The 17,127-nt window shown below is 46.9% G+C and overlaps 1 protein-coding gene across 8 annotated transcripts in view; it reads right to left on the bottom strand.

The window, feature by feature from the left end:
• Nucleotides 1-83: 83 nt before the first annotated feature.
• SLC7A1 (solute carrier family 7 member 1) overlaps nucleotides 84-17,127 on the bottom strand; it is a 47,869-nt gene continuing 30,825 nt past the window's right edge. For 6 of the 8 annotated variants that reach the window (XM_074815901.1, XM_074815905.1, XM_074815904.1 and 3 more), the window contains 9 exons: nucleotides 16,098-16,222; nucleotides 14,287-14,509; nucleotides 13,330-13,469; nucleotides 11,554-11,656; nucleotides 9,565-9,776; nucleotides 9,091-9,239; nucleotides 6,580-6,688; nucleotides 5,722-5,823; nucleotides 84-3,507 (listed from right to left, as the gene is read on the bottom strand). In XM_074815901.1, coding sequence (XP_074672002.1) covers nucleotides 3,404-3,507; nucleotides 5,722-5,823; nucleotides 6,580-6,688; nucleotides 9,091-9,239; nucleotides 9,565-9,776; nucleotides 11,554-11,656; nucleotides 13,330-13,469; nucleotides 14,287-14,509; nucleotides 16,098-16,222 — 1,267 coding nt within the window. In that variant the 3' untranslated portion in view covers nucleotides 84-3,403. The remainder of the gene's footprint in view (nucleotides 3,508-5,721; nucleotides 5,824-6,579; nucleotides 6,689-9,090; nucleotides 9,240-9,564; nucleotides 9,777-11,553; nucleotides 11,657-13,329; nucleotides 13,470-14,286; nucleotides 14,510-16,097; nucleotides 16,223-17,127) is intronic. The other 2 variants (XR_012622092.1, XM_074815908.1) reach the window with 2 other exon arrangements.

The following is a 17,127-nucleotide window of genomic DNA, read 5'->3' as shown; positions in this document are numbered from 1 at the left end:
AAAGACTGAAGCTGGGCAGCCACTTACCCTCCTGGCACTGGGGCTTGCAAATGAGGGTAAACAATAGGCATCATTCATTTGGATATTGAGAAAAACGTTTTAATGCTGTACCACATAATTACAAGTGAATTTTCAAATTCCAAAAGCATCATTCAGGGGAGAAGTATTTACAGTGTTGCCAGGATAAAAAGTAGCCGCACACCCACGCTGTGCTCCGGGGGCAAGGTTCACATTTTAAACCTTAAGGCTTTAATCGCTACATGAACTCAGTAAAAAAAACAAACCAAAAAAATCAAACCAAAGACCAAAACAAAGATAAAAAAAGATAAAAAATAGATTTGCTTTGCAGAACAAGCATTGAAACTATTTATCACGCCTGTAAGAAATTCTCAGAAATCATTAGGAAAATAGACCATCACAAACAGAAAACAGAAATGTATTTACATTTTGCTTAATAATTAAAAAATAAAAATAATCTTCCATGGCTTCAGTCAGTAAAAATCCCTTTACTGACATGACCCAAACTCGTGCTAGGTTTCCTAGCACACCGCCTCCGGGCTGCCAGCGGTTCCTGCTCCTTGCACCCAGCACAGCTGGAAGGCACAACATGCTGCAAGGGAACCCTTTGCTTCCCACTGTTGTCCCAAAACCACAAGTGACTCTGCCGAGACCACTGCCCTGCCACGTCAAGAGGGAGAGGTGCCTCTCGCTGCCTGGAGCCTGCCAGGTCTCAGACGAACCTCACATCTCAGAGCGTGAGCCAGGAGCAAATACCCTGAGAAAAATCGAGGTCTGGCTCTTGCTAGCAGAGACATTCCAGGATCATCTGGTTTCCAGCTGGATGTCAGACACTCCACAGGACCCCAGTGGCAACCATAACATAGAGTGTTAAGGCAGCCCAGGGCAGGGTTTATGGGGGAGGCATAGCTGCTGAAGTGGAAATCAATGATAAACCATGAGGCAAGCAGCAGCAACCGATGGCACCAGCAAGGTGCTTGGCCTTCAGCTCACTTTTGGGATGCTGGCGTGCCCGCCGGCTCACGGGGAGGTGGCTGTGAGGACAGAGAGTGTTGGTTCACTGTGTACGTATAGATTTAGCCTTAAACAAGTGCAAGTTTTTGGTAAGGGGAAGGAAGAAACAGAACCTGCCCTTCATGTCGGGCCCAGTGGATGCGTTTAGATATCCAAGGGTTTAGAAAGAGAGATGCTTTCTCTGCCAGACGGAAGAGGCTTCCTTTGAAAGGGGAGGGTGTTGAGAGGCTGCAGGGGAAGGACCACAGGGGAGCTGGCTGCATGAAAACCTGCACCGCTTTTGCTCCTCCCCTTCAAAGCAAGGCCCTCCAGCCTGACGTCCTGTCTGTCCCTCTTCCTTCCTTTGGGCAAAAGACAGTAATGCTCACTTGTACGCAGCTTTCTGGGGGGAGAAAGTTAAGAAATTCCACTGGAATTCATGAGTATATAAAATGCAATCAGTAAAGAAGCAGATTTTACAAATATAAACATACTATCATATTGCTTTCTGGTCTCTTGAGTTAGTACGAATGGAGGCAGCAGGCAGTGACAGGCACCCTCTGTACACTATGAATAGGAGTTTGTTTTCATCTGGGATGGACGAAGGGCGAGTGTCCACAGCAAGCACTGCCACCTAAACCTTCACTCTCCTAAAACCCTGGCAACAGACAGCAACGCGTGGTGTCAGCACCAGCAGTGTTTTCACCAGCGTGGTGCCCTACAGCCCCCCTGCCCTGCCGCGATCAAGCACAAACGGCTCCAAACCAGCAGCGCTTTGCCTGCAGCACGCACCAGCCTCCACGATGCCCAGATGGGGCTGGCGGGCAGGGGGGCAGCCCCGCAGCCTCTCATGCTGCAGAGCTGCCCAACACTCAGCACAGCTGCTCGATGCTCGAACCGATGGCAAACTCCACCCCAAGGGACAGGAAAAGGGAGAAATGAAGCCAAACCCATCTGGAAATGATTTTCAGTGCTCAAAGAATGAAAGTTGTAAGCAAATAAGCAAAAGGTAGTCATTTTTGCACAAAAAAAAGCTGTTTTGACAGCAATTTTCCATTGAGAAAGGCTGGCTGGCTATGTATCTGGATTTGCTCTATAACTGCAAACTGCAGCCCCAGTGCTGCTCACCTCCACCCGCCATGCACCGGCAGTCAGTAGGACCCTTCCAACAGCTTCCCCAAGGGCTCCTCTCAAGCGAACAGACTGGGCGCAACCAAACACGCTGAAACAAGTTCAGTCCTTTGGGCTGGAGCCTGCCCTGGAAGATCAGGCAGGCCATTTTTACTATGTCTGTCGACTTTGGCAGAAAAAGGATCTATTATCGCGCCAAACAAAGGCATCGCGTCTCCATTCCCACCTCTTCATACAGCAAAATGCTCTGCATCTGTACAAAATATTCTTGTAATAAAATAACAACTGAACTATTTACAAAGAAAAGCTCAAATGAATGAAGGCATATCATCCACAATAGCAAGGTTATAGCAGCAGTTGCATGTCTTCAAAGATACCTCGCTTGATCTATGTTACATGCAGACATCAGCAGGGAGGCAGAGGAGACAGAAAAAAAACCCAACCTAAAAAAACACCCATTCAGCAAAGTCCTTGATGTTGTCCTAGAGGCAGTCAAATGTTGCCTTTTAGCTTACAAAATGTACAAGCAAGGTGTGAATGCAGTCAGGAGGGGATGGAGCAGGCGTACACAGCTGTGTCAAACTCATCACCTCCCCACCAGCCCACTCCCCGGGTCAAGTCGCACCAAGAGGAGGCCAGGAGGTCCCCAGGTCCAGCTGGACACGGGGGAAGCAGGTAGACAGAGAGCCAGGGAGACACCTTCGCTTCCCTGTCACTGCGCAGGGCTGCAGGCTCCCTCCACCTCCTTGTATCTGGTGAGTAGTAACAAAGAGATGGCAGCACCCGCCAGCAGGGAACTGATGGGTTGAAGAAGTCATGATGGAGGAGTGGGAGAGATGGGGCTAAGGATCCTCACCTCCACTAGCAAATTTGCAGCGGTGGCTCTGGGGCTGGTACAGGCAATAGCACATTTAAATACCAAATCCGGTGACACAGAAAGGTTTTCCTATGAACCTTCTCAGAGGAAAGGCAACTGAAGAAAAATGACCCCCATCAGGACTTCCTCTTCTTCTACGTGCTGCTATTATATGCCATAAAAGCTGAAACGAAGTTATGGAATATAAATACCAGAACAGATCCTTAAGTAGACAATAAAAATAAGTTAACATTTATAAAAAAAAAATACATACAGCAAGAATTCTGCATATTTTTAAATACTTTTCTTTGGAAACACACTTCCAGTCAGAATTCAGTCCCAAATGGTCACTGCTGAATGTCGTAATTGCTCAGAAGCTGGTACCCAAAGTAGGGAAAAACATCCTTATGTTTTGGTACAACGGGAAACTTTGCTCCCCTCTGAGTTTACATATTCTCCCCCTCCCACACCTTCAGTGCCTCTTGGGCTGTGGAGTGTGTAGAGCTTGCCTGCGTTTAAACAAAACAGACCTCAACCTAGTGGCATTTAATTTTGATATTCTTCTCTCTCTGCTTGAGTAAGACTTTGTATATGCACAAGGAGCAGCGACCTGGCAGGTGGTCAAGACCCAGCGACTGAAGCAGACCCTGACTTCATTTTGCGGGAGGAGCTGCACTCAAAACGCACCCTTGAAATGCACCAGGGAGGCAATGCACACGTTGCCTTCACTCCTTCCAATTCCAACCTTGGCAAAAAGAGCCTCCCAGTGTATAGAAGGAGGCCAAGATTAAAACTCCTCAGCGGACAGAAAGACTATGAAGTCTCTCTTGGAAACCTGAGAGAGACAGTCCACAGTCCAGCTGTGTAACTTGGGAGATGATGGTCTGTTTCCCCTTTCTGCTGCACCAGATGTCTGGTGAGACCTTGGTCAAGTCATGCAGGGATCTGTTCTTCAGTTCTCCATCTGAACGATGGGTCAAGAGTCCGTCCCTTCATCAGCAAGAGCCATGCTGACAAACAGATTAAAGATTGTCTGGTGTTCAGAGGCAGTAGTGTGGAGAACACCTAGGACAGCATCCACTCAGGTTGGGAGAAGGGATTTCTGCAGTATCTATTGGGGATGACCTGTCCCTGGAAGCATTTGAGGTCAGGATGGATGGGGCTTTGAGCAACCTGATCTTGAAAGATGTCCTGCCACAGGACTAGGCTGGACTAGATGATCTTCAAAGGTCACTTCCAACCCAAACCACTCTGATTTTATGATTTGTTTTTCAGTACAAGCTGAAGCATGAATTTAAATCAGTGGCATTACATGGGCATGGCCCACCCTCATGATGCTTTAACAAGCCTTTTTTAGGGTAGTGAATTTGGCTGGGGAAAGCTATTAGAGAGAATTTAAAAAAAATTTAATCTTACAGCAAAACCAAGGCATTGCCAAGCAAACACAGACCCTAGTCTCAACTCCAAATTTCCCAACTTTCACAACAGCCAGTCTCTGGAGATGATCTCCAGTCCCAAAGGGAAAGCTCCTCTCAGCAAGTCGGACCCTAGAGCTTTGCGGTGTTTTCTGGGCTGCACGCTCTACTGGGACCAAGGAGCCCCTGCACACCCCCACAGCCCTCCCCTGGGCAGAGGGCAGAGGCCAGGCACTGTTCACAGAGGAAGCTCAAGCCCCTGCAGATCCTCCTGTACTTCCCCTTTGTTGGGCAGAAAGGCGCTCCACCTGCCGATGCCAAACCAAAGTCTCACGGCCAAATCCTTTGCTAACACCACACGGCCAGCACACAAAGCTGATGTGGGGAGAACGAAATAGGGCCCCACTCATCAGAGCTGGGCTCACAAGCACTTCTGCTGGCCACCCCACCACTGCAGCCACACCGCTGGTGATTTCCAAGGCGAAGAGGTAGGACAGCACCTCGTCAAGCCATTCAAGTACTTGCACCACAGTTTTATGACTAAACCTGGCAATCCCTCTGCTGAGCATGTAGTCAGCAGAAACATCTGCTGGTGTTACCTGCACGCTGGCAAATGACTATTCACCTGACAAGCAGCAATCACAAACCCTCCCAGCATTTCACAGCAGCGGTGCGCTTTAAAGAATATGAGTACGTAGTTGAAAAAAAAATTAAATATAACAAAAACTGATCTGATACTTTAAAGAATGCAAGTTGTGCAGATGCTTTCTTAACCAGGTGAAAGCCGGTGTTTGGCAAGAGCCTTTTTTTGTGCGTACACGTGGGGCACAGCTCACACTGGGTGAAGGACGGATTGGGTCTAACCCTGACAGTAGCACTGCAAAATCTGCTCCATGTTCCATCAGGTAGAGTATCTGTGGGGAGATAATTCCCGGGGCTAATGAAAGAAAGACCTTTGTGAGGCCTGGTTTCATAGCAGCATTTAAGGTTAACTGGCACACAGAAGCAGTTTTCTTTCTACACACTGGGATAAAAAAAAGAACAGGAGAGGGAGGAAGGGAAGTGCATAGCCCCCAGATTAGCTGGGAGTATGCCAGAGGTGTGGCTTTTTTCCTTGTGATCCCTTTTAACTGTGCTACTAAGCAAACCACAAGCTGCAGCAACAGGGCTGGGGAGTCCCACATTACACTTCCTTACTCCTGCATTACTGATTAACCAGATGCAGCCTGGTTCAGGATCCCCACCACAAAGCTTCCTTCACTGCAGCCATTCCCCAGTTGCCCGTAAGCCAAACATGCAGTCATTTACAGCTGTCCGAACCAGCGTCCGTGTTTCTCTCTGCGTCTGCTGAGGCCGCGTAGGTGGCTTCCACGCTGTGCCATATTCCATAGGTAAAGTAGATGATAAAGCCTGCAGAAGCCAAGGGGAGAGGACACCATTAGCTCTGTAAGGAAACAGAAACCACTACTAACACCCACCGACACATGTTACAGCAGGGTTAAGTCCAGCCATCCTGACAGCTACCTTCTAGAGGACAGCCACTACCTTCCTTCGAGAAAAGCCATTAACACAGGCACCAGTCTTTAAAAGATGATCTATCCAGGCCCCAAACAGGGGGCTGATTACAGAATAAACTTCTCATGCTTTTCAGTGAGTTCATTGCAGTCCATTCTGCAGAGAGCTTTCTCTCTCCATTTGTGTGCCTACAGCCTCCATCTCAGTAAAATACATCTGCAACGGATGCTAATCTTACTTGTTTTCATTGTTAACAAATTCCCTGAGCATTTCAGGCAATTCAGCCTTCTCCACACAGCTACTGGGAGCATACTGGGATGCAGGCCCAGCTCCTTCAGCTCCAGAAGCACAAGCCCCACCACCTGGACTGCAGTTCCAGGACAGCCAACAAAAAACACTCTATGGTTTCTTGCTGGCAACAAGACCCCTAAGATAGTTCATGGGTTGTTGTTTTGTCCTCACAAAGGCTTCATGACCCTGGATTTTAAAATAAGGCTTGAGACACACTGCCTAAATGGCTTCAGCTAAGTCACCGAGGTTGCCCAAGGATGATGAGAGTGCAGAATCCCTCCCTGGAATGATAAAATGAAGTTATGGTTAACAAAATCTAGTAACTCTGACCATAACATTTTTTCACTCTCTCAAACTCACCTATGAGCATCCAGACTGCAAACCGTATCCATGTGCCTAGGTCTAGCTGCATCATGAGGTAAACATTCACAAAAATACTCACAACAGGAAGAAGGGGCAAAAGAGGTACCTGAAAAAGAAAAAGGGATACATTACATCCACAGGGCAGATCAGTGGGCAGGCAAGAACACTGCAGCCCTTGTGAACAGGAAGCAATGGCTGCTACCAGCTCTTCAGCTGCCAGGTCTGAGAAAAGGCAAGGTTAGACCAAAACAGAGGACATCAATCCACCATGGGAGAGGGGTGTGAACACTGTTGTTCACCTGTTTTAAGAATGGTTGTCCTTGTTTTGTGGTCTGGAAGGAGGCAAGAGACAAATTTTAGCAGCAGTACTAAATACTTGTGGGGCAACGGAGAGAAGAGGAAAAACCAAGGACTGCATCATGACAGGCACCTACTGAAGACCAAAAGGTAAGGAGAATGTCAAAGGAGGGGCCTGAGGACTTCATCCAGCAGGTACCAAGGTAATTAAGCAATACAGAACAACTTATCCCAGAGCAGAAGAAAACCAGGAAATATAGTAAGAGATGAGTGCAGCTGTACCAAGAATGCCTTAATGATCTGAGATACAAAGAAGAATGAGATGGTAAAGCCAAAATGCAAAAATCTGAATATAAAGAAATAGTACAGACATGTAAAGACAAAATCAGAAAGGACAAATTTTAACAATAGAAAGGTTTGTGAATATGGTGAAACCAAGAGGAAAGTGAACTTCACTCCTAAGGAAAAAGAAGATTTACAAAAAGAAACAAGCTGAAAAGTTGTAGGCCCTTCTTGATTTAAGCTTCACAAAAAATGGTGAGCAGCTGTTCACATCATTAGAGAAAGGGGATGGGCACACAAATTAGAAAATAGAAGAATAATATTCTTCTAAATTAGGCTTTGTCAAGTCAGTAGAGACAAATAAAATTTCTCTAGGTGGGTGAGTTATGTACCCAGAGGTTGCGGAAGTGATCTCTGAACTATTAATAGGCATGTCTCAGAGCTCTTGGTAGACCAATAAGGTGTCTAAGGACTGGAGAAGGGAGACAAATTACCTAGTAAAAAGAAATACGGAAAAACAACTGGGGAACAAACCAGTCAGCCTTAGATTCCCCAAGACTTTGGAGAAAAATTACTCAACAGTCAGGTTGTAAATGTCTAAAGGACAACAAGGAGATAAGAAACCACCATTACAGATTTAGCAGTGACAGGTCTAATTTTTTTTTCCTTGGACAGGGTAGTGGCTGAGGGGAAAAAAAGGAGGTAAAATATCCTGAGTGTAAGTCAAAAAGATCTCCTCAGAAGCAAGTTCAGAAAATACAGTTTAGATGACAGTTCCTAAGTTTTCTGCTCCTGGATATTTCTGTTTCTATTTCTGGGACCATAACCCCAAGACAAGCTGCAAACATTACCTTGGGCAGCTCTGGATGGATGAAGTTATTAAAAATCAGAGAATTTACTGAAAAAACTGTAATTGAAGAGCAGTCAAAATGAGAGCAGTTTGGAGGATGGGGTTAAAATCCAAAACTAATTTAATAAATTGGGGAAATAGCCTGAAATCAAAGTATGATAAAACATGACTTGCAGGATTATACTGGGGAAAAAAACCCATCACAGCATTTGTTTAATATAGAAACGATGGTGTGCTTGGACAGGGCAGGAAAATGACAGAGTTCTTCATACATAAGGCTGTTAAAGAGAGAATGGTCATGTCTTAGTCTCCATGGGGACTAAGTAGGACATAAAAGTGCACTTTCTTAGAGCCTTTTAGCGAGTACCCCTTTGATCCTCACACACAAGCTTGCTTCTTGGGTTCTCTCTCCTTCCGTAACCACAAATCTTACGTGGCCGTTCAAAATCACCCCTTCTTCCTTTGGACTCTGTCTCCTCCATATCCTATACCCATCTGCTTTCAAAAGCACTGTCCTGTCCTTCCCTTCTGGCCACACCTCTGCACCAGGTTCTGCCCTTCCAGCTTCTCCTGGACTCCAGCACCATTTACATTTCTTTCCAAGTCCTCTACTGTCGCCTCTGATCTGACCATGCGGCTTCCCCTTCCGATTCCCTCCTCCGACCTCTCAGCTAAACCCCCCTCAGCCCCTCTTTCTGTGCCAAATCTCCGTCTGCCCACGGGGCACTGACAGGCAGCAGGCTTGCCACAACGCTTCTTCTGCCATGCTGCACTTTGCAGCAAAGCACCTACACTGACATTTGAGGTTAGACCTCAAGAGGAAATCACAGAGGCTGAGCTCAGCTCTGGTAGGGCATTCCTTTATGCAATGAGCGCAGACTATGAGACGTTACAGCCATGTTAGCTGGAGAGCTCAAACCATCAGCTCTACTGGCAGCCCTGCATGGAAAAGTTCACATCATGTCTATATTCTCTGCGTGTCCATTTGGCCAAGTCCCCCCTTCTGATACAGGCCAACATGCTCTTCCTCCTCCTACCACATCCAGCTCTTCTCAAGCTACACCTCCCAGGACACTCACCTTAAAGGAGAGCTTGGTTTTGCTTTCAGGCTGTTTCCATATAATGAAGCTGACAATGAAAACAAGGATGGCAGCAATAATCCATACAGCCTTTATCAGAATGCTTGGCTCAAGGGCAGTGAGGATACAGCTACCCACGATAAGGAAACCTGTGAACAGACACCAAAAGCTTACTGAATCTTTTTTAGGAACAGGAAAAAAAACCCCACAAAACCACAAGCAGACAAAGCAGAATCTGACAGCTTGGCCAACAAAACAGCAACACATGAAAAAGCTAACTGTAAGAGATATGCCCTTCCCCTTATACACACACATACCCCTTCTGTGGATTTATTTTCAAGTCATAAATTTAATCTATAGATCTTCAATTGTTTTGACCATTACAAAAGCTCATCAAAACTACAGCCAGGATGTAAGCTTTCCCACTACAGTGGGTACAAGGACCTAACAGCTGGCTCACTGCCCAGCGCTTACCAATGATGAAGGTTGAGACGTTCACCACCGAGCCAGAGAATTTGGAAGGGTCTGAATTTGGGGGACACAGTATGGATTTGAGGGAACATTTCTCCTCTTCCTCCGGCAGAAATCCTGTCTGCGACTCACTGGTGCTCACAGACTCATTGTTATCTGTCTCCTCTGTTGTCCTAGCCATCTGGTATGCTAAATTAGGCTGCTCTGGCTGATACCTAGAAAAGGGAAATGAAACAAAGAGCATATTGGTTTGGTGCAGGGTACTGTTTGTTTAAAAGCCACACAGATAGCCATGGCTGCACCCCAGATCACTATAGCACCAGAACAGGCACACATAACATCTACATCCTTCTGTTTCAGGGGTAAATCTGAGGACTAATGTCAGCATAACATGAGCAGCTATTGTCATCTATAGCTTGGTTCTAATGTCAGTGTTTTAAACTGAACAGTGCTTTTTCATAAACCCTGCCATCCATGTCACCAAAACATGATCCAGCAATACCAGTGAGGACTGGAGAAGGAAGCAGCAGGGGGACGGACAGACAGACAGTCATAACCAGGCCATCGGGTTATCTGTGGCAGTTCAGCTCTTGCATTTTGGCAAGAAGGTGGCTGAGCTAACAGCTCAGCAGCTATAACACCCCAGCAGCTGCTGGTCACACCCGCAGTGACATTCCTGGTGCCCCGTCCTCCTCCATCCCTGTCTCTTCTGCTAGTTTGTCTGCTGCCACATAGGGAAGGAAGAGGTGGAAGAACAGTAATTTTTTTGTTGCATGTGTGGGCAGCACTTCATTCAACAGGGCCCTGATGCACAACCATGTGGATCTATAAAGAAAAAACACTTCCAGGCTCAGCTCTCTTTTATAGGTTTTGCCCTTGACTCTCAGCTACAAGCCCCACTAAAGGCAAGGGCCATTTTGAAAGACACCTTAAAATTGCTCCTGTGGGAATGTGTTTGCAATGAGGGCATTTGTGAAACACTGCAAATTGAGAAATGCAGTGAAATCCTTGGCTCCAGCCACAGCAGGGTATTAGCAGCAAGACTTCTGTAGCAACTGCTACTTCATCAGGCAGCCAACAGGGCAGCCAGATCACTGCTCAGGCTGCTACAAGACAGGCTGTCGGCTCTGCAAATCTACGATGGGGAAAATGCCATACAATGGGTACAACAGCTTGCAAAAATAAATTAAGAAGCCATTTATGGCTGTATGGAGAAGAGGGGACTGGGAAATCAAAGGAAATATAAGAGGGTTAAGGAAAATCATCAGGGATTTTCAAGGGGCAGGGTGGACAGCACAGGCACACAGCAAAGGTATTGCAGAACAGCACTGGCCCTTCACCTGCTGCAAGACAGTTCTGAGTTCAATGCACTTGCTCTGAGCAGGTAAAAAGCCTCCACCAGACTTTGAATAAGTCATTGAACACAAAGGTATTCTTCAGTAACACGGTCTTCAAAATACAGTCCTTATGGCTAGAGTGCTGTTGTCTGTGAGGTGCCAAGCATGAAGAGACTCAATTTTCAGCTTATGTTAGGGAAGCTATGGGAGCTCAGCACTCCTAAAAGACATGCACTAAGGCACTGATCCTGCAAACACATACTCAGCTTTTTTTCTGCTGCTAGACTTTAACTTGAATCCCCTTTCAAAAGTAAAATGACTGAAACTGTATTCCCAGTGGAAACAAGTGTGATGACGATGCAGGCATCCAGGACCACCCATCTCTCATCCTTACTCATTGGCGTCTCTCCTAGGGTATTCAGGGTTGACTGCAGCAGAAGAAGTGGCATGGACCAAGGATCAAACTTGGTTAGTTCAGAGGGCCCCCCTGCAGATCCAACTAGCACAATCTCCCACGAGCTTAGAGAAACAAGTTTTTCATATGCTTATAGCTGGAGATGTTCACAGTTTTACAGAGACCATGGAAACTATGAGGGCATCTGATAGCTGTGTGGATTTCTGTGTGATACAAGAGAGGCCATTTCTACAACCATACCTCAGTACTAACACGCAGGCTGCCACCAAGGAGTAAGCCAGGAGGGTCCCAATGGACATGAGATCCACAAGATCTTTCAAGTCGAAGAGAAAGGCCATAACAGCTGCAGGAGGAGAGGAAGGTGAGAGAGGGAAGAAAAATCAGTAACGTGGCAGAATACGCACATCTCAGGAGCGTTAATGACAATACGACACACATGTGACTGTTGCTCAGGCCTTGGCAGGGGACCTCAAGCTGTCCTGAGATGAGGAGGCAGGACTTGGCGCATGGCCTTGCAGGCTGTCCCAGCACAACCTCCCTAGCTGGAATCAGAGGAAACATTTACTACAGCAAATGCCAGCCTGTTTGTCTTCACATGGGTATGTTCACCCAACCACCAGCAATGAGCAAGTGTTTAAGTCTTGTTGCCGGAGTTCCCCAGTACAGCTGCAGCACCCATAAGGTCACCATTATCTCCTGGAGGTAGCTGGAGGGAACAGAGGGCAGGCAGCACCTCACTCTGGTGTCTCAGCTCAGCTGGGGCAAAATCAGGCTTGTGCACACAAAGGGACCAAGCATCGAGGGCATCTTAAGGTAACATGCCTCGTCGTGGGGGTTTCCAGAAAAAGGTAGACTGCCATCCCCTAGGAATTACCCTGCTTACACAACCTCACCAGGCAACCCCTGCTTGTACAGAACTTTGTTTGAAGACCTTCAGAAGCAGAAGCAAGTAAGTAGAGGACAAATGCCATAGTCAAGACATTCAGGTGATGTCACCGGTCCTAAGAGAGTGCAGGGATCTGAGCTAAGCCTGGCCCAGCCTGTCCTCAATGCACCACCTGGAGCCCAACAACCAACCCAACCTTCAAGCTCAGCTGGCAAGTGCTGTCCCTGCAGCTTCATGTATGCTTTGGTCCTAGGCACTACAGACCACTCTGACGAGACCTGGAGAAACTGTGAAGCACTTTTTTTTACTTTATCTGGCTCTTTTTTCCCCCCTGTCTAGACCCAAGGACATGTGAAGAGGAAGGTGTGAGAGAAGAAGCTGTGAGGAGGCTCCATGAGTCCCAGTGGCAGTAGCTGAGTGCTTTCTCAGGAGCTCAGAGCCCACAGTGGCAGTCTGGCAGCAACTGCCCACCAAAGGCGGCATGCTCTGGAAGTGATGGCTCATCCTGCATTTGCAGCAGAAGGTGAAGAGGAAGCAGCAAGGCTCTCCTCTTCACTAGGCATCGCGAGGAAGGGGGCGGCTGTGAGAAGAGGGTAAGCTGCTCATCCTTGCTGTCTGGGAGGTTTAGTTCCCGTATCCTGGGGGCCAGGAGAGGGAAAGGGAAAAGAGGACAGCTGCCAGCTGTAACTAACTGATTAACAAACACCAGTGCCACAGTGGCCATCTGCCTGTCTCTGGCTGCTCTGGCGTCTTCTGCCGAGCTGCTACCCACAGGCGGTGCGGTGCCTTCAGCCAAGGCAGGCCAACAGCCACAAGGATGCTGGGGCACCACTGGCTGCCACATTGCAGGGGGTTAATTATTTTTAAGACCAGCAGAGCACCCATGGAGCAGATGAAGGCGATTCCTGGCCTGAGACAGGATGGCAGCAAAGAGGGACAGGCACACAGCGAGTTATTCATGCTTATCCTGCTCCTCCAGGGCATGTCTCTGAAACCCAAGGCATCCTCTGGGATGTCATGCTGTGCAATACATCCAATTAATAAGTTGGGCTAGAGTCAGGCAGACTTATCTGCCCTAGGATGAACTTATGTCTCCTTTCCACACATTCGTACAAGTCTTTGGATCTTACCTGCAATGGCCCCTGATGTCACTGTTGCAATTACTGGAGTTTTTCTCTTCTCGTTGACTTTAGCCAAAGTTTTAAAGAGAAGTCCATCTTCTGCCATAGCATAAATTATTCGAGGCATTGGAAACATGGAGCCAAGGAGACTAAGGACACAGAAGGGGGAAATAATCTACTTATATCACCTCCTGCTGAACACAGGCACACAAATGAAAGCAAATTTATGGCAGTACAAACACAGAACAGGTGGCTTTCGTTCACTTCAGCTTCTTCAAGGGCTCCCTCTGCACACCCATGTTACTGATAGCTGGCAACTGAGGTGCAGCCTCAGATTTGGATACCTAAACTTAGCCATGGGCATGAAAACAGTCTGACTTTCAGGTAGCAAAAGAGCTGTAGTTTCTATGAGCCTCTATGACTTTCTCACCTAATTCAATTATGTCTAAGTTGATCTGAAACAATGGCCTCCAAGAGCGCAGGAGAAGATGACGTATTCTGCCTCCAGCCTGCCCAGATGGCTGTCCTGCAGGCAACCTGCAGACAGACGGCCCTGGATATGGTAAGCCCCATACACTCCAGAAGATGCCCCCTGCACTACCTGACACAAGTCTGCTCTCCACCCAGCAGGCCAGGATGTCTTGCAGGCAAACCATGCTTGCACTGCAGAGTTGCCTCTATGACTTAGTCACTCAATTCAGATTTATATTCCAAAGATGCATCTCCTGGGTCTGCTGCTAAGATGGGAGTTTCTGACGTGATACTGGTCATGTGCATCTCTGAAATCCATCACAGGCTGAAATCCTGGTCCTTTTGAAGTCAACAGCTCTGAATTTCATCCCTGGTCTCAGCTCCCTTGACCCAGGGAACACAGTGAAGGCAAAGCCCTGACATCCACCATTTTTTAAAGGAGCTGAAGATATATGTTTGCCCTGAGAGACGCACAAAGGAAGAGCACTGTCTCACCTCGTAGAAAGTGCACACAAGGAACCGACAGCCACTGCATAATTGGCTCCATCCCAACCCACATATTTAAAGGCATTGGGTAAAGGGCTATTGGTATCCAGCTCGCAGTAAGGCATCATGAGCGTCAGGGCAGCTGACACACCAAAATAAGCCACGAAGCAGATGAGCAGAGATGCCACGATGCCAATAGGAATAGCCTTCTGAGGGTTTTTTACCTCCTCGCCTAGAAGAAAGAAATTGAAATATCAGCTAAACAACAACCAAGAACTTTATCCCAACCTGGGGCATGCTGGCTGGGGCTTTCAAAGGCTTTGTGGGCAGTGAGGTGCTGTTTAACCATGACGCCGCTGATGGTTTGTCCCATCCACGTGGCATATCACAGCCTGTTTGCTCCCACTTCTGCTGCTCCTGTCACTCTTTCTGGCAAACATTTGTGGAGGTCTTGTAAACTCAGGCACACAAACAATCTGGATTAAAAATAGTCCTTTCCCCAAAAAGGATTATTTTTACCTCCAATTATTCCTGCTATCCCACTGATGGTGCAGCCCCAAGAAGAGTTCAATAATCACAAATGATGGGACAAGAAGTTATTGTGCAGTTGTAGGGCAAGTCCTTGGGTGACCATTTCAGTTAGCATCTCCACCAGAACTACTACACAGCAAACACAGCACCATAAGCGCCCAGTTCCAGGGAAAGGCAGACTTTGCACAGCACCTGGAAATCATACGGATCTTTGAAAATCCCTCTTAAAAAAAGGACTCCCTCTATTTTTTAATGGAAAATTTGACAATCAAGTTGGGATGAATGTGCAAAAAAAATGAAAAAATCTTCAAAATTCGGGCACTGATTAATTAAGAAACAGCTTTGAGCCTTCCCTGTCCCACACAGCTGCTCTTCTCTGAAAGCAAGAGCTTCTGAGGTTTGGCATTTCAGGAGGATGCACTGATAAGCAGACACCCATACACCTATAAGTCAAAGGCAGATAAACGTGTTTCTCCTCCAAGGAGAGGCCCTAGTGCTGGCTGGAGTAGTGGAGCCAGCACTTCTCAAACTCCTTGGAACAAGACGCAGTACTGCTTTATCTGTCTTTCTGATGATCTCCTCCTCCCTCTGCTCCAGCTTTGAAGCAACTCAGTTCTTGCCAAATGTGAAATTATGGATAATCCTTCCTTTCTCCAAGGAATGGAGATTCTTCTTAGCCATGAGAAATATGACAATGCTGATGGTTTCTCTCTCAGAAGGAGATCTCTGAACCTTTGGAGATAAAAATTTCCCCTGATTTTGAGGCACAGCTTTAGGCTGCAGATGACTCTCCAGAGGCTCCCTCTTTTTCTGGCTCTTTAAATACTCCAAAACCAGTGGAGCTTCTTCAGCTGAAGGCACTGAAGAACCCTACTCCATCTGGAGTTAGTTTCAAACTTCACCAGTCATACACGGCATCTGAACCTGGACCTTCCCTGTTTGCCTAACTGGTAAAGCTGGACATGTTTTCTGTGGAGTCTGACCTGGTTAGTGTCACCAGTGACCATCCATGAGATTGGGCCCTGCAGGCAGAGAAGAAGGGAGAAAGCTCGTTTTGTGGGTTATACAGTCTAGCTGCCCGCCACAGCAGCTAGAAGTCAACGCTCAGGCACCCAGGGACTTGGACATACTCAGCACTTTGACTATTAGTTGCAGCTGAGCCAAAAGCATATTCTGGGCTGAGGTTCAGAGTGTTGATGAATGCAGTGCCTCGAATTATTCAACATTACTGAAAGCCAATCTATCAGCAACCAGGTTCAAAACCGGAATGAAGACATCTTCCCTCTTACCTGTAGTAGCAATACAGTCAAATCCCACGAAAGCGTAAAAACACGTGGCTGCCCCTGACAGGACTCCTTTCCATCCATAGGGCATAAATCCTCCGACACCATAGACCTTTTCCTCCTGTGTTTGACTAAAAGGCATGGCACTGGGTTAGAAGTCATCCTGCCTAGGTGGGAGTAACAAAACTATTCACATATCTCATAATAAAATCCAAAGCTGGAGTTCAAAGGAACGCTCTCTCCCTTTCACACGCTAGCATACAAATACCAGGCAAAATGATAAGCCCTACCCACTGCTGAGCTTTGGACTGGCCTGCAACAGCCTGAGGAATGCACGGAATAAAAATGGTTCATCGTTTGTTCCCACCACCTGTTTTATGGGGCGGATAAAAATGTCTTGGCTAAGACAGGGAGAAAATAGCATGAATATTTAAATTCTTCTCCTAATATTACTGCATGTGTGCAGATACACATATTCATTTAAATGTAAGCTTTTGAAAAAGCACAACATGTAATTCTGAAAGCTGAAGATGGAGAGACATGTAAACCATCCACTTCTCACCTAAAATGGACTTAAAATGTAGGTGAGTAGACATCAGAGAGCAGTGCAGGGTGCCGCGACTGTCTAAAATTCACCCAATCCTCCATTCTCAACTTCAAAATTCCCTGTGCCAAGCTCATACCCAAACCATGCTTGTGAACCTGAGGCAGGAGAAGAGCCTGCATGCCTGTCACACCAAATGCTTTGCTGAGTCTCATCCAAAGTTCATTAAAGTCAACAGACAGACACATACTGATCCCAGTGAACTCTGGATCAGGACGCCAGATCCATGTGCCTGTGCCAAGTCATGTATAACACATCCTTCAAATCAAGTGACTTTGGTCATTTTTTCAGGGAAAAGCCTTTGTAAAGATGAATTAAGGCAATTAAATTGAAGTAAATCCCAAATCTGCAAGTCTTACCAGGTGTAAGCATCTGAACTCTCTTGTAGAAGCTCTGCTGACACGTAGATGAAAACTGGCCTGTTATTTGCAG

The sequence above is a fragment of the Strix aluco genome, chromosome 2 (assembly GCF_031877795.1).
Source record: "Strix aluco isolate bStrAlu1 chromosome 2, bStrAlu1.hap1, whole genome shotgun sequence".
Classification (NCBI taxonomy): domain Eukaryota; kingdom Metazoa; phylum Chordata; class Aves; order Strigiformes; family Strigidae; genus Strix; species Strix aluco.
Note: the sequence above shows the minus strand (reverse complement) of the source record. Positions and strands in the feature narration are given on the sequence as shown.